The sequence below is a fragment of the Anolis sagrei genome, chromosome 2, assembly GCF_037176765.1.
Source record: "Anolis sagrei isolate rAnoSag1 chromosome 2, rAnoSag1.mat, whole genome shotgun sequence".
Classification (NCBI taxonomy): Eukaryota; Metazoa; Chordata; class Lepidosauria; order Squamata; family Dactyloidae; genus Anolis; species Anolis sagrei.
Window position 1 is genome coordinate 72,620,238 of NC_090022.1, and position 24,599 is coordinate 72,644,836.

General features: G+C 41.5%; 1 protein-coding gene across 3 annotated transcripts in view; it reads left to right on the forward strand.

Annotated features, from left to right (window-relative positions):
• The window catches only part of CACNA2D2 (calcium voltage-gated channel auxiliary subunit alpha2delta 2), an 809,616-nt gene that overhangs the window by 708,786 nt on the left and 76,231 nt on the right, over positions 1-24,599 (forward strand). For all 3 annotated transcript variants that reach the window (XM_067463620.1, XM_060765787.2, XM_060765788.2), the window contains exon 14: positions 11,247-11,296. In XM_067463620.1, coding sequence (XP_067319721.1) covers positions 11,247-11,296 — 50 coding nt within the window. The remainder of the gene's footprint in view (positions 1-11,246; positions 11,297-24,599) is intronic.

Here is a 24,599-nt window from a genome sequence, read left to right on the forward strand (position 1 = left end):
CTTTCAGAGGCTGTGTACTCCTCCATAGCAGGGGGTTGGACAAGTGGCCTTTGCAGCATCTTCCAGCTGTACAATTCTGTGATTCTATGAATAAGGAATCTACCTGTATCTTGTTTCAAACCTAATTTCTGCAACAGCAAGAACTAAGATGTTGTCTTCTTCTTTTTTTAATATAATGATAAAGCGTGACTATTGAAATATAACCTAGATTGCTTCAGGAACAAATAATATATTAAATATGTGATTGCATTTAGCATCTCTGATTTTTAAAAAGCAATCTAGAAGAAGGAGACAGTGGAGCGGAATCAAGATTGCATCCACAGATTGTCAAGGAGGTGATCTAGCCTTTTCTTTCCATACCGGCATTCTTGGCATAAACCCTTTGTCAAATCCTGCCCTGAGAGGAAAACACAGATTTGACAGATCTAAGCTGACCTTCATAGTACTTAGAAAGTACTTCTTTGTGTGTGAGATTGCACCCAGCCCAACATGGTGTTTAATGGGCTCTGTGCAACAACCTTGACATATGCATCATTTACTAGCAAGCAATCTTTTGCCCATGAACAATTTATATGGAAGCCATGCTTACAGTTCATGCAGATGAATTAGTTCATGTTGGAGGACTCTTAAATCTACTGACCTGATAGCCCAGGGGTCCTCAAACTAAGGCCCGGGGGCCGGATGCAGCCCTCCAAGGTCTTTTACCCGCTCAGGGTCAACTTAAGTCTGAAATGACTTGAAAGCACACAACAACAACAACGACAATCCTACTCATCAGCCAAAAGCAGGCCCACACTTCCTATTGAAATACTAATAAGTTTATATTTGTTAAAATTGTTTTTCATTTTAATTATTGTATTTTTAGGTGGTTTTGCACCACAAATAAGATATGTGCAGTGTGCATAGGAATTAATTCTTTTTTAAAAAATTATAATCCGGCCCTCCAACAGTTTGAGGGACTGTGACCTGGCCCTCTGTGTAAAAAGTTTGAGGACCCCTGTGATAGCCTATCTAGAACTCTACAGAGATAGCTGTTTTTTGCATCTCTTAGATTTCAAAAAATATTTTCTGAACTTGCTTACTCTGGTGTAGCCATCTTCACATGTTCTTATGGATGACTGATTGCACCAGAACGTCCAGAGCAACTTCACTACAGTATCTGCACTGAGGACATAGAGCATCAACATTTGGATGTGTATCTCAGTTGCAACTGGAGAACTGTCAGGACTTATTGTGTTGCATTGGTCCAAAAGGAGGCCTAGACACACCACAACACATAGCCCTGTGCAAAATAAATTCAAAATATTGTTTTTTAAAAATACAAATATCCTGGGTTTGACTTCCAGCGCACTCTGTTAGAAAAGGGGTCTTTTTATTGAGCCTAAATGGCCCAGGGCCCAAAAATATATCGCAGTTGATCCCTGAGCCCCTTAGAATAGTGTTTCTCAACCTTCCTAATGCTATGACCCCTAATACAGTTCCTCATGTCGTGATGACCCCCAACCATAAAATTATTTTTGTTGCTACATCATAATTGTAATTTTACTGTTGTTATGAATCGTAATGTAAATATCTGATATGCTGAATGTATTTTAATTCACTGGGCCAAATTTGGCACAAATGCCCAATATGTCCAAATTTTAATACTGGTGGGGTTAGAGTGGGAATTTACTTTGTCATTTGGGAGTTTAGTTGCTGGAATTTATAGTTCATTTACAATCAAAGAGCATTCTGAACACCAGTGATAGAATTGAACCAAACTTGGCACACAAAACTCCCATGACCAACAGAAAATACTGGAAGAGTTTGATGGGCATTGACCTTGTGTTTTGGAGCTGTAGTTCACCTACATCCAGAGAGCACTGTGAACTTGAAGAATAATGGATCTGGACCAAACTTGGCACAAATACTCAATATGCCCAAATGTAAACACTGGTGGATTTTTGGGGAAAAATAGACCTTGACATTTGGGAGCTGTAGTTTCTGGGATTTATAGCTCACCTACAATCAAAGAGCATTCTGAACCCCACCAATGATAGAAATGGACCAAACTTCCCACACAGAACCTCCATGACCAACAGAAAATACTGTGTTTTCTGATAGTCTTTGGTCGCCGCTCTGACACCCCCCCCCACAACCCCCCCCCCCCACCCGGGTCCTGACCCCCAGGTTGAGAAACTCTGCCTTAGAAGATATTATTTATTGGTATTTTTTTATTTAAAAAAATTATAGACCATGAATTGTTCTAAGGACCATTAAAATGGCTCCAGAAGCCTCCTGAGGCTGCACTTTCGTTACCCCTAATCCAAGTGGAGAACCAAATTGCAGTTTTATTTCTGAACATAGGGGTTATTAAGGTGTAGAACTCTGTTTCACATTCTTGTGAAGATAGAAGCTCATCTGTGCCTTGACACCTACCTCAATATTAAGCAAATCCTTTTATGTAGGAAAAAAACCCAAGTAGAAGCCAAGCAAACCTATCATAAGAGCAAATAAGTGTTCTGTCATGTTGTGCTTCTTGATTGAATATTGGGAAGGAAACAAAACCCAGCATGTTATCACTCATTACAGCTACAGAAAAAATAGCATATTGTTTGTTTATATGTTTAAACCTTTACAGACTAAACTTCCGTTGAGATGTGGCACCCAGGGTAGTAAATAAAGCTGTCTAAATCCACCAACATCAATAAGGCATCCATCATCATCATTGTCTTCTTCTTCCTCCCCAATCAATCAAGCAAGCCATTAAAAACTAGACATGCAGTCTGATAGAAAAATTCATAACCAGAATAAAATGGCAGCAGTACTTTAAAAAAAGAGCCCAATAACCTGTACAGAAAGCCTTTTCGACAAGCTTGCTTTTCCTTATCAAAAAGAACGCTTCATTTGAAAGCTCGGAAGTTTTTTGCTTGTCGAGTATAAATGTGTGGAAGATTGTATGTTATCGAAATGAAAGGGTTTGTGCATGTTAAAAGCCTGTGTGCTGTTATGCCAACTGGTTGCCTATCACTTGCACCTTCCAAGGCATGTATAGCCATCATGCTCTCAAGGCAAGTATAGCCATCTATTTACCTTAACCCAGGCCCTTGAGCTTGTCCCTCCACCCTGTCTTCTGTCTCCTTTTGTTCATCACAATCTCACTCACTTTCCTGGGTATTTGAAACCTGCCCCTCATTTATCTGGCACTGTCCCGTGTGCCTTTTTCTTCCATAGCACTTGCATTTCTTTCACATATCCCATATCTGTCAGCACATGGCCTAGGTCTGTGAACCTTCCAGCCTTGTAGCTATCCATCTTCCCATTGTCCTGTTTTGCAGGAATACCTCTGGCCATTTAGCCCTAATTTCCTCTTTCTCCCCTTCTTTTTACACTAATTCCTTGCCCTTTATAGCCTCTCCTGGGTAGTGGATCAGCTGTGCACATAAATGGCTGATTCTCATTCAGATTTAAATGTTACAATCCCTTTTGCCAGGGGCATTTTCACACTACATATAGTGTGATGACTCAATTTGAACTGCCAGGGCTCCATTCTATGAAATCTTGGAAGTTGCAGTTTGAGAAAGGATATTTATAATATCCAGCTAGAGAGCTCCTCTAAATACACAAACTACAAATCCCAGGATTCCATAGTGTAGCCATAGCAGCTAAAGCAAATCATAGTGCTATAACTGCAAACTGTGAAAAGGTATTTGTCAGTAGCCTTTTTTGTCTATCATTAGCTACATGTGAAAGTGCTTTCCTTTCATTGGCATTCCACCAAAGCAGGTTGCTAAGAAAAGCTGTGCTAGGTTTGCATCATAAGCTCACATCAGACTTAACATACAGCTGCTGCTATTTTCTGGCCAATACATTGCACTGTTTCTTTCCCCTGCAGAACATATCAAATAAAGTAATGTCAGAACTGATAGTTGAAATCTGTTTTCAATATATACTTTTTTAATACAGAGATCTCTGTACCAGGAGGCATGACTGTTCCCTGCCCTGGCTCCTAACATGATTAATTAATTTGTACAGCGCCAGAACTCAACATGGTTTAGCCCTAGAACTTGTTGTCAATGCCAAGGCTCAACTCTGGGCTACTTGGAGTAATCGTGGAAAGGAGAAAGTCTTTGAGCATGAAATCTTATGCCATATTCAATTTGTTACTCCACTGTTAAGTGCCATGGAATGCATCATTGGTTTTGCCACAGAGCAAGCCCACATGGCTGCCAGCCTGAGCTTTCTCTCCTCTGAGTTTGTGTAAAGCAATTCTACATCTTCACTGTAGAATTAATGCAGCTTAAGGCCACTTTAACTGCCATGGCTAAAGGGTATGGAATCCTGGGATTGATGATGGGCTGGCACTCGTGAGTAGACCATGTCAAACTGCTACTCCCGTAACTTCATTGCATTGAGCATGCCAGTTTATGTGATATCAAATTGCATTAATTCTACAATGTAGATGCAAACTGATTGATACTATCATATCTGCATCTGTCTGGCATAAATGGCAAAAACCTTCAGATCAGATTGGGAGAGAAAGTAATATCTTGGAAGACATTAATAACAACACCTTTAAAAAAATCTTATAAATAGCTTTGATTTCTAATTTTGGAAAAAAGCAAGCAAGAAAGAAATCACTTTTATACAACAAAGCAAAATGCAATGTAGTATTTCAACTTGGGAAAGCTAAACTGAGCATTGTTGTGAAACTATACTCTGAAAATATTATGAGATTCATTAAGCCCTACCAGGTGTGCATTTTTTTAAAAAAATAATGGAAGGTAGCCTCAGCAGGTATAAATTATCTATAGCTTTGTTCAGGGAAAAGGGAGAATGTGCTTAATCCTTACCCCACTGGCCACTGTTCTGTTCCAAACAGCCTCTCCCAGCGGGCATTTATCCCACTTCTATGTTTAGGTCCCTTGCAAATAACGTACTGTTCATTCACTCTAATGAAGATGGAAGAGTTTTAAGCAAAGAAATGAAAAATCAGCCTCAAGAAGCAATGATGTTGAGTGGATCAGCATAATGACATATAACATTTGTTAACCCCTAAAATGCCTTTAAAACATGTGTTTGGGCAGCTGATTAAGCCAATAGACCAGGCATGGGCAAACCTCGGCCCTCTGGATGTTTTGGACTTCAGTTCCCACAATTCCTAACAGCCTACTGTGGAAGTTGAAGTCCAAATTCCCCGAGGGCCAGAGTTTGCCCATGTCTGCAATAGACCCTTGTTGGCTTGGTTTTGCCTGTTTAATCCCTGATGAGGATGTGACTGGAGCACAGCTTTTATTTGCATCTCCCCTTTTTTCTCTATGATCTTTGGAAACTTACTTAGCACTGTACTCCCTTTGAAGGGGATTCACCTCTCACTCTCTTGCTTTTCTGAAGAGGAGGGAGGGAGAGCCTTTGTTTTTTGGAAGCTTTTGTTGTCTAGTGCTGCTGATCCCATAGGCCTCTGCTTCTGGCAACAAAGGCCTTTGGAAAACAAACATCACATGGAGGAAGAACCTCCACTGGAAACAGCAGGAGTGTCAGAACCAGAGAACAAAGGATATTCTGCAAGGGGGATGTCCTACTGCTAGATTGCATTGCCTACCATTTTTAGTCTCTCATGGAGAAAAGAAAGGGCATATATTTAAAAATATGAAGACAAGGGATCTATGGCTTCCTCCCTTGTATTCCCATAAAAGAAGTCTAGGAATGATCTAGTCTGCCTTAGAAGCACAAATGAAGGTCAGATTCTCTTGCTCCCGATTATCATGATTGTGACTTTTTAGCAATTGCATCTATGGCCTCTTCGAGTCATCCCTTCATTAGGCTTGTGCATGGAATTCATTTCTTCCCTTTCCTCCATTTCCTTCAATACCTTTGGTACTTTAGGAGCACATAATGGGAAGGGCCCTTCCAGTATAAAAGCCTGCCTGAGCCGATCTCGGCTCCTCTTCTGCTTATTGGCATCACAGTTGAATCTTTTTTAATTTAGCCCCCAGCAAACAAAAAGGAAACCCTCATTCCCTTAAAACTACTACCAATTACCTCTCCTCTAGAGTAGAAAGTAGAAACAGCTGTAAGGAAAGTAGAAAGGAGATAGAAGCATTCCAGGAAAAAGAGTTTTTTAAAGAAGTCCATCATTCTTCCTTACCTGAAAGTGAGGAGCCTCCTTAAAATGCCTTGGAAAGAGTGTCTGACTGCTGGCGTGGTGCAAGCCCAAGAGACAAAGTGTGTGCATACCTGCTTACAACACCTCTCCTCTAGAGTAGTAACAGCTTAAATGCCTAAAATGATGGGAAGGGGAGCCTGGGGAGTCCCGTGTCCCCCCCCCCCATAATGGGCCTATAGAAAACAGATGTTTTGGCACCCCAGAGCAAAAACAGATATCTGCCCTCCTGAATTCAGGAGGCTCCCAAAAATGGATCCGGGCTGCCACTGAAAACCAGGACACCAAGCTAGATCAAGGTTTACCCGGATTGCACAAGCTAGGCCTCAGCTAAGAAAGATTCTGACCTAGGGTACATCTACCCTATAGAATTAATGCAGTTTGACACCACTTTAATGAAATCCAGAGATTTGTAGTTTGGTGAAGCATCAGCATCAGCACCCTTTGGCGAAGAAGGCTATAGACCTTGTAAAACTACAGCTCTGTTTGTTCCATAGCAGTGAGCTATAGTTAAAGCAGTGTCAACCCGCATAAATTCTACAGTAAGAAATTTCTTTTTAAAAAACTTTTAATGCCCACCGAGCAATATTTTCCCTCCGTCCAGCTGGACAATTTTAGCAAAATAGATTTTAAATACTAGGTTGCAGTGGTATGTAAATAGTACAATCGTAACCTTGGTTTGCCTGGATACAACAGATGAAGTAAATAGCCATTAGCTCCAGATGCCCTTACTGAGCATAAACAGAGAGCAAAACAGAAAAAAGAGGGAAACAAATGAAGCCTTATCAGCATGTTAAAAAATATAGATGTATAATTTACAGATGTAATGCCAAGGAACATATCTACTTTGTTAACTGAAGTATTTGTTGTTGTTTGTCTTCAAGTCATTTCCAGTTTATGGCATTCCTATCATGGGATTTTCTAGGCCAGATTTGTTACAGCCTTTGCTGTATTTATATCCCAGTTTCTTCTGTAAAACTGAGACTCAAGGCAGCTAGAAGTGTCATGGTTCATAATATATCATGTTTCCCACTTTGCTGAGCATTAGGAATTCCAAGAGCAGCTGTTTCTGTGAGAAGAGAACACTTGAGACTTATGGAAAATGTGCAAGTTTTTTAAATTTGCATATGTACCTTATGCAAGGAAGACAGATGACACACATCCATATGGACAGTGCTAGTTAGTAAAGTAGCAGTTGTACCCAGGATACCATCAATCGCACTAAGAATGCCTTTCCGATACACATCTTTAGACGTCTGCTGTTTATAAAATGCAAAATTATTGGTTACCTTCAGACACTTTAGAAGAGTGAGATTTCAAGCTGGCCATTACCAATGCCAACTACTGTCAAACCATCAGCAATCAATCCATTCATCTTATACAATCACAGAATCATAGAGTTGGAAGAGACTACCAGAGCCATCAAGTCCAATACCTTGCTATGCAGAAATATACAATCAAATATATAAGTGTTAAAACTTACTATTAAGAAAAAATGAATACAACAATATGCTGAAATCCACTACAACTGGGTTTGCCCAAACTGGACAACATTAGGATGTTGTTGAAGGATCTAGACTATCATCCTGTTGATGTTCAGTTAAGGATAGTTTTATATATTCATTCTTCTTAAATATATTTTTCAAGTTAGCAGTTCCTTAATCTGACATGACAGAGAGACATTCCGTAATATGCAATTCAATGAAATTATTGAATGCAGTGAAGACTGAGATCCATAGAAAGGTACTTGCAACCAAAAGTCCATCTCAAGAACACAGCAACCTGATATGGGTTGATCTCCTGAGAAGCTCAGCTGTTCCCAGATCACTATTTAGATCTGCTGACTGAACAGGAACTGATGTTGAAAACTTCTCCATCTTTACGAAATCAGCCATTGAAAATGAGAGGCTGGAGGAGAGTTCTTTGAGTATCATAGATTACCAAAAAAAGAGAAATAAATAGATCCTGGATAAAATGGAGCTTGAACTCTCAGCTGAAGATGAACATGACTCAAAAATGTGATGCAGGAGCTACAAAAGCCAATGCGATTTTGGGCTGCATCAAAAGGAGTGTAGTGTCTAGATCAAGGGAAGTCCTGCTAGCCCTCTATTCTGCTTTGGTCGGACCACACCCGGAATAACACTGTCCAATTCTGGGCACCATAATTTAAAAGAGATATTGACAAGCTGGAAGCTGTCCAGAGGAGGCAACTGAAATATTCAAAGGTCTGGAGACCATGGCTTAAAGAACTGGGCATGTTTAACTTGCAGAAGAGAAGACTGAGAGCAGACATGATAGCCGTATGTGAAAGGATGTCATAAGGAAGAGGGAGCAGGCTTGTTTTCTGCTGCCATGGAAACTAGGACTCGGAAAAGTGGGTTCAAATTACAGGAAAGGAGATTTCACTTGAGGAAGAATGCCCTGTCCTGACCGTAAGAGCCATTCAACAGAGGAACCGACTGCCTCAGATTGTGGTGGAAGCTCCTTCTTTGGAGGCTTTTAAACAGAGGCTGGATGACAATAAGTTCAGGGTGCTTTGGTTGTGCTTCCCTACATGGTAAAGGGTGGGACTGAATGGCCTGTGTTGTCTCTTTCAACTCTATGATTGTGTGACTAAACTGAGGCTATCATATCATTGTGTGTGTGTGTGTGTGTGTGTGTGTGTGTGTGTGTGTCAGGAGCGACTTGAGAAACTGCAAGTCACTTCTGGTGCGAGAGAATTGGCCATCTGCAAGGATATTGCCCAGAGGATGCCCGGATGTTTTACCATCCTGTGGGAGGCTTCTCTCATGTCCCCACATGAGAAGCTGAAACTAACAGAGAGGAGCTCACCCCACTCCCCAGATTCGAACCACCAACCTTCCAGTCATCAGTTCTGCCGGCACAAGGGTTTGACCCATTGTGCTACCAAGGGCTCCATCATACTATCATGAGATGACATGACTCATTGGAAAAGATAGTAATGCTTGGCAAAGCTGTAGAAAAAAATGGAAGACTGCATTGCAGGTGCATAGACTCCATCAAGGAAGCCAGAGCCCTTAGCTTGCAGAACTTGAAAAGAGCTGTTGCTGAGAGGGAATTTTGGAGGTCTCATTCACAGGGCTGGCGTAAGTAGAAACTAAAGTGATACTAAACAACATCAACTAAATTGTCTGGCAATTGATAGATATCTAGTTTCTTTATTTACAAAACAGAATGAACATAATGGCACAATATCATTTATTGCTGTTGAATTTGCTGTAAATGAAAACAGCTGGAGAGAAACAGGAAAAAAAAGTCATATAGCACTATAGAGGTTGTAAGGGGAATGCTAACAGATATGGTAACTAAACAGGCAGATGCTGCAGAGAAATAACTAACACTGTAGTCCACTCGGTTCACAGATGTTATAGGTGGCCAATAGTTGTACTGGGAAGAGTACTCAGCTAATGTACTTGATGGAGAGATGCCACAGACGGGTGTACGGAGCGACATACGTTGTTTTGTGAGTCTCAGGTGCTAAATAGACTGCAGTGATTATTATGATCACTGCTGCTCTATAGTTTTGTTTCATGCTCTTTCCTCCCCGCACTGTTTCTGTTGGAAAGAAGTGGAAGGTTGTAGCTGCCATCCTGGGCTGTAGCTGCCAAGCAGCCTCCACAGTTTCACCACCTGTTATCTAGTGTGCTTTTTGCTTGTGCCTGCAAGAGAAACCAGGCCTCTGGTCAAGTCATCCACCTGAAAGCAGTTAATTCAAGCAGAAATTGACTGAAGAGTGCCTACCCACGAAAGAAAAACTTTGTACTGAGTAGATATCCTTATGAGTCCTGCAAAGCTTCAAAAAATGCAAACATATCTTTCTTTCTGAAGGCTGCAGTCATAAGTCTCTTGCTGGGTTTGCTAGAATAACATCACTTTTTTATCATGTCAGAAGCAACTTGAGAAACTGCAAGTCTCTTCTGGTGTGAGAAAATTGGCTGTTTGCAGAGACATTGCCCAGGGGACGTCCGGATGTGTTACCATCTTGTGGAAGGCTTCTCTCATGTCACCACATGGGTAGCTGGAGCTGACAGATGGGAGCTCACCCCATCTTGTGGATTTGAATCGCCAACCTTCAGGTTGGCAATTCAGCTGGCACAAGGGTTTAACCCATTGTGCCACTGCGGCTCCTTGTATTACCTCAGTGGGATTACATTAGCACAGCTGAGAACTGAAATTATTAACACTGTGTTGCCTTCACACACCATTGGAGATCGGAAGGCATTTTAAAGTATTACAGGTATGTGCTGGTCTCTGATTTTGGACTTTGACCATATTTTCCTCCAGCAATGCTTCTAGTAGGGCACTACAGTGCAAGATAGCTTCCCTTGGCAAAGATCCTGTGGAATGAAATGGACTTAGTCATTAGAATAGGCACTCAGGAAATACCTTTCTAGTTGGATGCTGCAAAGATAAATCCCTTTCCCGTGAATGAGTTACCTGCCTCACCTTTGCAGCTGGGGACTTGAACCACAAAAATAATAAAGCAGATTTTGCCCTCCATTCATTCTGACTGCTAGAGGAAATTCTGACATTGCGTGCATGTATTTGTTTCTTTCATTTCTGCTCTCACTCTGTCTTTTTACCTTTAACATTTCACCTTCCTCCCTGTTTCCTTCTGTCTGGTGAAATGCAGTTGTGACATTCTTTGGGGCAGGGACCTTGTTTTTGTTTGCGGTATTTATAAATGCCTGTGAACGGTATTGTGCTAACAGTACTTCTTAAAAATTATTCCTCACTTTTCCTTTGAGATGGGAGTGCCACTTCATCACCCTTAGTGATATAAAGATAGTTATAGTACAAGTCTTAGATGCGGATCTAAAAGCACTTACTGTACTTGAAATGACAGGCTCTACGCTTTGAGATGTGATACAGGAGGTTGTTGAATTCACACATCCAGGCTTGTTAAAAATCAATGAACTTGCTGCACATTTAACTCTGTGTTGGATTGAGACCTTCACCTGTTGTGCCAAATGTGGTCGGGTGAACAAGAGGGCGTTGTTGAAAGTGAATTAAAAGAATGCCATACTGAAACACATTGTTAATGTGCACTGTGTCATTTCTTCATCTTTTTTCTTCTTTGAAGGTTATTACTTTGAAATTCCCTCCATTGGAGCCATCCGAATCAATACACAGGTAAGAAGGGAAGTGAAAAATCCTGACAGGAATTATATCATTCTGTGCTTCTATGATTCTACTATGTCTCCAAACATTCCTGTCTGTAAATGGAATATTTTCTTCCATATGCTTTCCAATGTATGTCTCCCTATTCCAGCTGCAGTCTTTAGCACTACCTGTCATATTCTTCCAGAGCAGGCATCCTCAAATTGTGGCCTTCCAGCTGTTTGGGTCTCCATCCCCGAGAATTCCTGACCAACGAATAAGCCAGCAAGGGATTCAGGGAGTTGGAGGCCCAAACATCTAAAGAGTTTGAAAATGCATGTTCCAGAGTGTCCTTAGTACCACTATAAGAGTAATTTGCATCTTATTCTCTAAATCAGGGGTCCTCAAACTAAGGCCCGAGGGCTGGATACGGCCCTCCAAGGTCTTTTATCCGGCCCTCACTCAGGGTCAATCTAAGTCTGAAACAACTTGAAAGCACACAACAACAACAACAACAACAACAACAATCCTATCACACCAGCCAAAAGCAGACCCACATTTCCCATTGAAATACTAATAAGGATATACCCTTGAGGTCTAACCCAGGCATGGTCAAACTTTGTCCCTCCAGTTATTTTGGACTCCAACTCCCACAATTCCTAACAGCCTCGGGCCCCTTCCTTTTCCCCCTCAGCCGGGGAAAAGGAAGGGGCCTGAGACTGTTAGGAAGTGTGGGAGTTGGAGTCCAAAACACCTGGAGGGACAAAATTTGCCCATGCCTGGTCTAACATCAATGCATACTTTTTAAACTTAAAGGGCCTTTTCTCCATTCTGCAAAATACAGAGCAAAGAATGTAATCAATCTCCTACATCTAAAGTTATTACTTTGGATTGCATGTATTTTTGAGGCAATTTTAGTTTAAAGACTATTTAGTGGAAGGCTTGCCATAGCATATAGTAAGCCATTTGAGTTGACTCGTCTGCCATCTTGTTAAAAATCTGCACAGTTACTAATAAGAAAGAATCCAGTCCTTTAGAGAAACACCTCTATTACAGAGCGGGAACTGTGTGTCTTTTAAAACAGCATTTTTGAGGGGAAATGACGTTTTAAAATCTTTTCGTTGGTAATGTATGACATCTTTTTTGAAAGGGATCAGTCTTTCTTCTGGACTTGTTAGCAACTAGAATTGCAGTTCCGTTATTGCATTCTCCCACGGGGGATTATCCTGAGGCACAGTGAGGTACAAGGAGCAGATTTTAAATGAGAGTAACATACTAAATTATTATCCATTAAATGTATTGTGATTTTCCTTTTTCCTGTCAGAAATGGGTAGAGGTATTTATGAGGGTTTTCTGCCCAAGCTTTCCAAGAACTGGACCGGTCTTGGATTGTATTGATTTTGCAGTGGAGATAGCATTTATTGGTATGCCTTAGGCCCCTTCCTTATTACTATATAATCCATTTTATCAAAGCAGATAATCCACATCTTTGAACTGGATTATATGAGTCTACACTGCCATATAATCCAGTTCAAAGCAAATAATCTGGATTTTATATGACATTGTAGAAGGGCTCTTTGGCAGCAAAGTACTGGGGACCATCCCTGACATCCTCTAGCTTCCTTCTGTTAAACCAGAGGAAAGAATATACTTGGGAGCTGTGGTGGTGCAACGGGTTAAACCACTGAGCTGCTGAACTTGCTGACCAGAAGATTAGTGGTTTGCATCCATGGGATAGGGTGAACTCCTGCTGTTGGCCCCAGCTTCTGGCAACCTGGCAGTTTGAAAACATGCAAATGTGAGTAGATCAATAAGTACCACCTCGGTTGGAAGGTAAAGGAGCGCTCCATGCACTCATGCCAGCCTCGTGACCTAGGAGGTGTCTATGGACAATGCAGGCTCTTCAACTTAGAAATGGAGATGAGCACCACTCCCCAGAGTCAGAGATGAGCACCACCCCTCAGATCCGGAAGGAGAAGTCTTTACCTTTATCTGTGTTTTATTGTTTCTAGGTATTGAATGTTTGCCTTTGTGCTTGTGTTGCCTCAGGGACATAGGGAGAAATGCAAATAAAGTATTATTATTATTATTATTATTGTTGTTATTATTATTATTATTCTCTTCTTAAAAACATGATCTACCCAATGAGGCCATTTGGCTGTCTAACTAGTCAAGAGTGATGAGTCGGGTACTTGAGACCCCTTAACTAAAGATGGCAGAGACTGAACTTGTGATGTAATATAGGTAAAGCTTCAGGACTTCTACTTATAAGGAGAATATTTCCTCTGTAGTCCCTCTACAGCCTAATACCATTATACAACCATCCCAACAGTCCTATCTAATCCCCTGTCACCCCACATTTTCAGCTGCTTTTAAAACGTTGTGGTCCTCTTCCACTTTCCCCCTTCATTGTTGTTGTTTATAGGTTCAGTTGCTTCCGACTCTTTCTGACCTCATGGATCAGCCCATGCTAGAGCTCCCTGTCAGCCGTCACCACCCCTTCAAGGACTGGCTTGACTCTGAAGGAGCCCCCCTTCATCTGTAGCTTATTTCAGTAACTGCAAACTAAGTTCAAAAGAGAGGAGGGGAAAACATCCTGCTTTTCCTAGTAGGCTCAGACAAAAGCAAACTGCAGCAGCCTTTCCTAGCTTGTCTGTTCTTTCTCATTAATAACCTTGGCTATCTGGACCAAACTCTGATGTTGCTTGACCACGTGTATACATGTTTTCATATGTGAAATGCAAGAGGGTGCCACAATAGTGCCAGCTACTCTGTAGTTGCACCATTGTTACAGATTCAATACTGAGTGCATAACTTAACAAATTGCCTTCATTGCTAGCCCTTATTATTCTAACATTGGCTCAGAAACTTGTTAACATACAGATTTGTCTTCTTTCTGTCTTGGAAAGTAGCATCTATATGCAAAAACTTGCTAATATGTGAACCTGTAAGGCCCCCTGCTGTTCCTGCCTGAGGTTGTCCATGGAGAAAAGTCTTACATGTTTGTTATATGGACTTATATTTATGTGGCTAATTATTAAAACTTCGTGCTTGAATCAGCACGCAGAGGAGCAAGCCAAACGGCCCGATCTATCAAGCTATTAGAGCCGACAAGTGGCGTGCGAGAAAGGGAGCATGGGATGAGTTATTAGTGCCCTGGAAATGGGGTGACAAGGCAGAGCTAATGGCTTTCCATTCAAATGATGCCTAAATCTTCAGGCCAAAAGCCAAGGGGAAAATGGAGGATAGGGAGAGATGGAGAGAGGCAGAGAGAAAGTGAGGGGGAAAAGATAGAGAATTAGCTCAAAATGCAGTGTGTGTCAGTCTATATGTCTGTCTAGAATGACACTTTCAGTAGGAAAACAATTCAGTTTCTGTCCTAATGTCTTCTATGAGCCTGTTTCAATACTGTTGTTTTTCTAACTCTGGCACCTGCTTTTAGAGAATTGAAAGAAAATATAGTACTTACAGTTGATATCATTTGGCTGTAGATAATTTGGTGGTTTGATTATAGCTGTAGCTCCAGAAGCTTTTTACATGTAGCGCTAATTGTTTCCCATAGCATATTAGTCCCCATGACAGCCAATGTATGCTTCTTTTTCCCGTTGTTAGATTCTTGACATCTGGTGCATGCAGCATCCTAATAAAAGTCAGCAAAAGCGAACCAGTATGAGAATTAGTATAAATTGAGGTAATTTTCTGTCCTGGGAAGAGGGAAAGCAGAGCACTTCCTCCCTAACCTGTCCTATTATAAGATGACAGTGTGATGATGGGTGAAGCATGGCAACGTCACTCAGGGCAAGATTGCTGCTTGCAAGCACCAAGCTAATCTTGTATTTACACAGGACATATAAAATGTTCTCACCTTGAACTCACTGTGAACAGTCCAGATGACATACAGCCAGTTCCACAATGAAAGCGCTTCCTCCAGCCTTTTATCCATTACAAGAAGAACCACAGGTTACTCTGGAGCTTCCAGGAAATTCTGGAATGACCCCAGTGTTTTGACAATTAGACAACTGGATTGGACCGGATCCAAGGCAATCCAGTGTCCACATGTTAAAAGACATGCCACTATTTTGCTGGCCAGAAGCAACTCCCTGGCAGAAGCTTCCTCGCAACGTCGCTTCTGGTGATCAAATTGTTGGGCGCCGTGTTGTGACCTGACCAGAAGCAACGTCACCAGAAAGGCATGTCAGGAAGCTGGGAAAACAGGGCATCAGTGCCAATGCACTGTCAACCTGGCCAACCATTTGAAGTGATATCGCCAGCAAGGCCCTGGACTGCAAGATGGCTTCAGGGCACTTCCTTGCTGATGTGTGTGGACCTCCCCTGGTGTATCAGGGGCAGTTTCAGAGCAGATTACTCTGAATCATTTCACCTGATATAGATGCAGCCTAAAATAAGCTCATGGTGCTGTCTCTCTTCTTCTTTTTATATTAACCCTAAGCTGGTGATATTATTCATTCATTCATTCATTCATTCATTCATTTATATCTTTGGTGTCATCCTTTCTCCAATGCCATGTAAGACAACCATATAATAAAATAGACATATACATTACAACATAGAATTAAAAACATAAAAACAGTAAAACCAATTATTAAATCCACATAATCCAAAATTATATTCCAAGAGCCATTCCAGTCATTATTGCACATATTCCAACTTGACTTCACCAAGCTATCCAGTTTTTCAAAGATGAGTGGGGTAAAATTATCTCATATGTTAATAGCAAACCCATTCTCTTGAGTTGTGTGAGTTGCAGTAGTTTATTAATGGTTAGAGCACAAACCTTTTGCATGCAAAAGAAATAAATGCAATATAAAAGTGCAACCATATAAAAAAGCTACATGAAATAAATAGTAGTGCACATAAAAATTCAATGCAATTAAAATATGTTGAATATAAACAACACTACTATAGTTAGTTAAAATAAGATTAGATAAGACTATTCCCAAAGCAATCAACTGCAATATCATAGATAACAATTGTCCAAGTTTGCATTACTGCTAGGGTAAAAAAAAAACCTTGAAAGTTGCCATAGTGTCAGTATTAGACAGAAGATAGAAAATCTTTTCAGAAACATTACTGGAATGTTGATAAGGCTGAATATATCCAACAAATTTAGTGTTTTGTTCAGAATATAATGAGCAGGCATACTCTGAATATGAATCTTTATGCAACCAATATGGCACAGGAAGGAGATAAGAAGGCTTGAGGAAACTTCAGATTTCATTTGGCCTCAGACCCCAATTCTTTGTCTTTTTGTCAGTCAGTGAAAAATGTAGAACACAACTAGTGCTATATCAAATAAGTTGATCATTTTCCTCACAGTCCAGATTGCACAACCATATATAGAAACTACAATTCTCATAGTTTCATACCACTAAGCCATAACAGATTATTCAAATTTGGATATATAATTATGTACTTGAGCATCTCATCTAGTTGCTTTATAACTCCTTTTTCAAGTTGTAGGTTGCATCTACACTGTAGAATAAATGCAGTTTGACACCATTTTAACTGTCATGGCTCAATGCTGTGGAATTGTGGGATTTGTAATTTGGTGAGGCATTGGCACTCTTTGCCAGAGAAGGCTAAAGATTTTGTAAAACTACAATTCTCATAGTTCCATACCACTAAGCCATAACAGAACAAGTGGTATTAAACTATAGCTTCCCACTGGAGTGGAAATCATCTATCGGACAGATAGCAAGCTATTCAACCTCAAGCCAAAAAGCCAAAACCAAGGTTACAACAACATCTGTTATAGAACTCCAGTATGCTGATGACAACGTCGTCTGTGCGCATTCAGAAGAAGATCTACAAGCCAATCTAAACACCTTCACAGAAGCATACGAGAAGCTCGGCCTGTCATTGAACATCGAAAAAACCAAGGTGCTCTTCCAGCAGACACCAGCCAGCCCCTTTCCAATGCCAGCGATACAGCTTAATGGTGTAACATTAAAAAATGTTGATCATTTCCGCTACCTTGGCAGCCACCTCTCCACCAAAGTCAACATTGACACCGAAATACAACACTGCCTGAGCTCTGTGAGCGCAGCATTTTTCCGAATGAAGCAGAGAGTGTTTGAGGACCGGGACATCCATAGGGATGTGCTTGTTTATAGAGCTATTGTCCTCCCAACCCTGCTCTATGCCTGTGAGACGTGGACTGTCTACAGATGTCACATGCAACTCCTGGAATGATTCCATCAGTGCTGCCTCCGGAAAATCCTGCAAATCTCTTGGGAAGACAGGCGGACAAACATCAGCGTGCTGGAAGAAGCAAAGACCACCAGCATTGGACCAGCCATGTTGTCTGGATGCCCGACCACCATCTCCCAAAGCAGTTGCTCTACTCTGAACTCAAAAACAGAAAACGGAACGTTGGTGGACAGGAAAAGAGATTTAAAGATGGGCTCAAAGCCAACCTTAAAAACTCTGGCATAGACACTGAGAACTGGGAAGCCCTGGCCCTTGACCGCTCCAGCTGGAGGTCAGCTGTGATCAGCAGTGCTGCAGAATTTGAAGAGGCACGAATTGAGGGCGAAAGGGAGAAGCGTGCCAAGAGGAAGAGGACCGAGACCGCCTTCCACCTGGAAACCAATGCCCTCACTGCGGAAGAAGATGCAGAGCAAGAATAGGGCTCCACAGCCACATACCGACCCACAAGAACACTGAAAGACAATCCTCCTCGGAAAACGAGGGATCACCTAAGTAAGTATGTGTTATACTATACTAATTCTACAGCGTCAATTCACCCTGAAGTGGGAAGGGACTTCAGAAAGGAATAAAAATGGGCAGAGCAGAGAGCTGTGTGCATGATGAAGAGCTGCAAGAAGGGCTGAAGTTAACATGAAATCATTTGAAACATTGGCTCCAGGCCTCACTATAGCAAACCTACATCTGAACAAATAGGCACCATGGTGATGGGAACAAGAAAAAGAATGGGGGAAGGATGGGTGGGCTTTGTGCTGTCCACGTAGCTTCCTCTTTTGATTAGAGCAGATTGAAAAGGGGCACCTCTTCTCTCCTTCTGGGAGGAAGGTGGGGTAAAAATTCAATTAACACAGTAAATAAATAAATAGGTGAGAGGCCACAAAGCAGATGGTGTTACTACAGGGCAGTGGGATTAGAATAATAGCCTCTTGGTGCTTTCAAACTCTGTATTTCCCCTATTACAGCCAAAATGCAAGTGAGGTGAGGAGCAAAAATCAGAGCAGTAATATTGCCACAGAGAAAGAATAGTTACTTCTCCTATTTGCAGACTGAGCCCTGAAAGTGAAGTCTCCTTGCTTCTCCTACAATGCTGAGCAATGCCTTGTGCAATAGCCACAATAGCCCCAAAGCCACAGTAGGGCAGACTTGGTCCAGCTGGAGCTTCTTCCCCAATCCCATGCTGGAGATCTTTGCCGGAGCTTCTGCCCACCTGGAAGCACCCTGCCAAGGTGTACATCCATGTAGTTCAGCAGAATCCTGCACAGTTTTATTGCAGAGTGTTTAGCATGTCCACTCCCCCGAGGGAATCGTAAAAGGTTAATAGCTCATTACTGAATATTTATTTCTGATGACGGGAGCCCAGATTTTGACAGGAGCTTCCCCTCTGGGTTGCTGATTCATTTTCCTTTGCGTGGGAAAGAAGCCGCATGCAACAAGGCAAGGGCCCCATCTGGTGGCAGTCTCCCAAGCTGCACTTTGTCCTCCCTCCAAAGTCCCTGATGTCACCTTGAGCATATCACCAGGCTTTCTTTTCCTTTGCTTGTGTATCACACAGTCACACCTGTCTTTCCTGCATGCTGTGTGTGCATGTGAAGTGGGGAGGTACATATTGGAAGCTGCCAGTTAAACACAGGGAAAAGTCATTTAACACTTTCCACTATTTCACCTACCTAGAGAAAGAGAGAAAGGAAAGGAAAGGATGGAAAGAAGGATAGTTACAGCTGAAAGTTGGAGTTTGGAAAATAAGAGAGGACAGGTATTCTTGTCCAACTTGACAGTGAGTACATCTACACAAGGCATAAGCAAACTAAGTCTTGGGGGTCGGATGCGGTCCCCTGGGTGCTTACCTCAGGCCCTCTTCATTTTCCCTGTCCTTTTGGCAGAAAGACATGGAAGTGTGCTGCATCCTTATGATAAAAGGGTGGGGGAGGAAGGCACATAGCAACTTAAAGCCCTCTGGAGATCTCTCAACCACCGTGTGTGTCAACCTCCTCCCAGCAAAATGATGGTGCAAGCAGCCCCATCTTTATGTCAGGAGGACAACTCAAAGAAGGCATGTGGTGGCTGCAAGCCCTCCGGAGCACTCTCAACCTCCTCCTGTCTCACCCACTTCTCGTCATAATGCCAAGAGGACAGCCTGAGGATGAGGGGGAGGAGGACAGAGAGGAGGGATGAGGGGAGGATCCGTATCGTCATCACATGTCCCGCCTTCCTCCCAGCATAAAGATAGGGTGAGTGGCCCCATCCTTATGCTAGGAGGACAACCTGCAGATGATCCAGGCCCTGTCCTGTCCCCTCCTGGCCCCACTTCTCCCAGACCCTCCCCTCACAGGACCGCCCCATCCAGCATGTGCCGTCACCCCCCTTCCTGACCTGGCCCTCCTGGCTAGGCCTGCATTGCATCCCCAAGACAAAAGGGTTTGCCCATGCCTGATCTACACCATAGAATTAATGCAGTTTGACACCACTTCAACTGCCATGGCTCAATGCTATGGAATCCTGGAAGCAATAATTTGGAGAAGCAACAGCATTCTTTGACAGAGAAGGCTCAAAACTTTATAAAACATACAACTGCCATGATTTTATGGTATTTAATCATGGCAGTTAAAGTGATATCAAACTAAATCATTTCTACAGTATAGGTGCACCCAGAGTTTTACAGTACCTTGTCTGCTTTCATTGTCTTTTCAGGATTAAAGTTACTGGAACCCTGTCCTGGATCCAACTTAGCAACTCTGCTCTCATCCTTCACCTGTAATCTACCTACAGGGGTGGGTAGATTACCCACTGTTGGCAAATTATCTCTTAAAATTAAAATTCAGTCTTCTGACTGAAAAGATGTTCCTTACCCCAGTTCTAAGAGATATGTCTTTGCATTGCTGTGGGTTTTTAATATATATTATCAAAAATAAGCTGCATGTAAGCGCCATCTAACTTGATCCTTGGTTTGCAAGCGATAGGCTCTGTTCTGCCTGCCTTACCCATCGTCACACTATGATGTTACGTTTTAATTGTCAAATGCTGCGCATGCATGTGGGAAATGTACACTCTTTGGCTCCCAATAGATTGTTTTCAGGTGTTTCGGTCCCCCTTGCTGATACCAAATGTTCCTAACTGCCTGCAAGCTAAAGCAATAAATGGTTCTGTTTTATCTTGACAGATAGTGGTGTAATAATCAATACGTTTGGATGCCAGCTGTCATGCTTGATAGGGATCCTAGTGGGGATGGATGCAGCATGTCAGCCGTAAGCTCCTACATGGGTGTTTATGTTCACTTTAAATGCCTGAGTGCATTAGTGTGAACATGGGTTTTAGCATATTATTTATATTAGTGCTCACAACTATTACAGCAATATATCTGTCTTTGGTATCAAAACATCTTAAAGTACATGAATACATTTGCTCTTCTGTGAATGCCATCTCATATCTTGACACAGCCATGTCTCAATCTATCCCTGTATCTATGAACATATCTGTGTATAATGCAAATCCAATGGGATAGCTGTGTAAACATGTACAGGAGTATGATAGCGCACAGAGACATGAGAACTTGCGACCCTATTTGACTTTAGTCACCCACCTGTGTGGAGACCTCACTGCTCTTTAGTCAATTAGTAAATTTGCTTGTCTCTCAGTCAAGCTGGAAATTGCTTAGACGATCACACAGTCTTTGAACCAACACCACCATGCCTTGCTTCTTTTACTGCCTGCCCACTGCTGGTGTTTAAAGATTAAAGCGTCTTTGGAAGAAGAAAAGTATGGGGAGCTGCAGGGTATCGTAGATAATTATGTATACAGTTGGAGCTTATTCTAATGAAGCCTTCATTCTGCATCGAACATCTGCTGCCCCTCACTGGGAGAACCACCCAGAGACCTTTGATGGGTTGAGCACATGAGGTCTGCGTGCACGGTCCTCCTCTTCCCACTCCACCCAAGCTTGCTTCTAAGGCTGTGATGGGAATGGCTAGCCACCAAAAGGACTGGTTGATTTCTCGTTATGCTTTTTAGCATGCTGCCTTCTTTTATTCAGCAGCGGCTTTCAATGATTCATCTCTCCATAGAGCCAAGCAGATAATAAAAAACCTTTTCAAACAAAAAATGGGGATGCATCAAAACTGACCTCAGCTAGAAATTCAGTGTGCCGCTTTTGTTTCCTTCCTGGTTCCTCTCCTTTCTGCAACCTTAAACAAACATACATAGAGCATTACAGCAGGAAAAAGTGGTTTCAAGAATAAAGTAATAAAGGAAAAAAGTAATAAAATAGATCAATGAAATACTGGTTCTTCTGTGCACCACCACCATTAAAGAAAACCTGGACTGTTTGGTCACCTACAGAAAGTTGAATAGAATTTTAGGTGAAGGCTGTAGGGACCTGGTCCTGGCATTACAAAATAAAGAAAAACAGAAGGAGGATTACAAAAGGGGTATTGACACAGTCCTGCTTACAAAGTTAAGCATTATTTGTTGAATTGGATTTTGTTCCTAGTAAGTTTACACATGCTGGGGAAAATGGAAGGAAAAAGGAAGAGGGGCCGACCAAGGGCAAGATGGATGGATGGCATCCTTGAAGTGACTTGCTTGACCTTGAAGGAGCTGGGGGTAGTGATGGCCGACAGGGAGCTGGTCCATGAGGTCACGAAGAATCGCAAATGACTGAACAAATGAACAACAAGTTTACACATGGCTAAGTCAGGAATCCTGGGAATTGCAGACATTTAGAAGAGTTTATTATTCTGTGCCTTCAAATTGTTTCTGACTTACAGTGACCCCACGGTGAGTCTATCATGGGGATTTTTTGGCAAAATTTGTTTAGGGCCTCTCTAAGACTGAGATAGCTTGACTTGCCCAGTCACTCATTAGGACTATGTGGCTCAGTAGGCATGTGAACCCTGGTCTCCAGAGTCCTAGTCAAACCACTACATCACACTAACTCTCTTTAAAAAAGCTGAGGGTCTTTAAAAAGAAATTCTCAGCATTCCTGTTTTTAAAAATCTATTTTTTAAAATAGAAAGTTTTATATCTGTTTAAATCTATAAGGTTTCTTTAATCATAGGGAACTAACTCGAATACAGGCATGGTCTTGATTTGTCACTGTTTTTTATGATTCAGTGTTAACTCACACCAGCATAAGGCCTAGCAAGAATGGTCAATGCTTCTACACAAACATAGACAATATCTTGGTTAATGCCACCCAATTGTGACAATTTTACTGTACAATATTAGTTGCTTAATTCCAGCCACCTTGAAGACTTATTAGAAGGGATTTGCTTGAAGACATAAACATGGCAGAAATAAACATTGACGGCATTCAAGCAGCCTGTCTCTCAGTTGAGCTTTGCATCAACAAGCAGCCATTGTGTGTGTTTCATTGATGCACAAATGAGACAACAAGTATGCCCATCAAATAATCACACTTAACTGGACTCTCAGCTGCCTTAAGTCTCCAGTCCAATTATGGGAACCTATGATTAAACTGCCTGCCATCAAAACGTCAGATTTCATCTGCCTGAGGACTCAAAGAGAAGCCGATCAGGCGGAGTAATGGAGCCATTTATATCCTAGATCTGAAGCATTTGCTACAACATTGAAATTAGTGTAGTAAAGCTAGGCTGCCACACAGGAATGCCAGATGTTAAGTTATAGGCCTCATTTGTGCTTGCTATTAAGTATGTTTTAGAGGCTGTATGTTTATACCACTGCAATCACTAAGACCACACAATGTTTCTGATAAAAACACTGTGCTGGATGTAATTGCATGATCAGGCACTCTTGATCTCATCACACCAGGTATCTGTTTCGGTAACTTAGGTGGATGGGTGTGTATCTCATGAGTCTTCATAAGAGTGAAGAAACTAAAATATACACCTGAACCAGTATGACAAAAGATGCTGTGGAAAAAGGTACTTTTTTGATGGTGTCCTTGGTCAGAAACCAGGAGGCTGTGTGCATGATGGGAGTAGGTCTGAAGCTATTTAGGGTTTCGCCACCCCCTCACATGCCTCATGCTTTCTTTTTAAGGAGCCATGTCATCTCATGATATGTCCATAGTATGATAGTTTCAGTTTAGTCATTTTGACTCTGAGGGAGAGTTCAGGCTTGCTCTAGGACCCATCGGCCACAGAATTCTCAAAACTCTCTCGAAGCACCACGTTTCAGGTGAATATATTCTCTTCCTATCAGCTTCCTTCATTGTTCAGCTTACACAACCATAAATAAAAATCAGATGATATGCACAATCCTGATTTGAGTATTCAATATTATTTGTCTTTAGACTTGAAGATCTTGTTTAGTTCCTTCATTCCTAATTGTAACCTCCTTCTGATTTCTTGACTGCAGTCTTCATTCTAATTAATAACTGAGCCAGTATTTTGAGGACTTAATTTACTTTAAGTGATATAAATAATCAATGGTGGTTATTTTTTGTTCTCTTAATTTTCAGTTATAAACTAGCCTTTGCACTTTCTTCCTTGATTTTTTTCAGTAGTTATACCAAGTCTTTGCTAATTTTTGCTAGTAGTGTGATTTTATCTGCATATCTTAAATTGATGGTGTTCCTTCCTCAATTTTTACACCTCTATCCTCTGGTTCTAATCTGGATTAGTGTAAAATATGCTCGGCATACAAATTAAAAAGACGGCTTGATAAAATACAGCATTGCTTAGCCCCCTTGCCAACTGGAAACCATTTTGTTTCTCCATATTCTGTCCCAATGATGGCCTCTGATCCTGAGTACAAATTACACATCAAGACAATAAATATTGTGGCACACCTTTTCTTTAACAATAATTAATAATTTTTCATTATCACAAAGGTTTAGCTACAATCTGTAAAATATAGTCTGATTTTCTTCTGAAACTCTTTGGTGGTCCATTATCCAAAGTATGTTTGCAATATGATCTGCAGTGCCTCTTACTTATCTGAACCCAACTTTGACATCTGGCATTTTTACTTCATATATGGTGAAAGTCTGTATTGACTAATTTTAAGCATAATTAAGTTGTATGGGAAATTAATATAATGGTCTAGTACAGTGGTTCTCAATCTGTGGGTTCCCAGGTGTTTTAGCCTACGGCTCCCAGAAATCCCGGCCAGTTTACCAGCTGTTAGGATA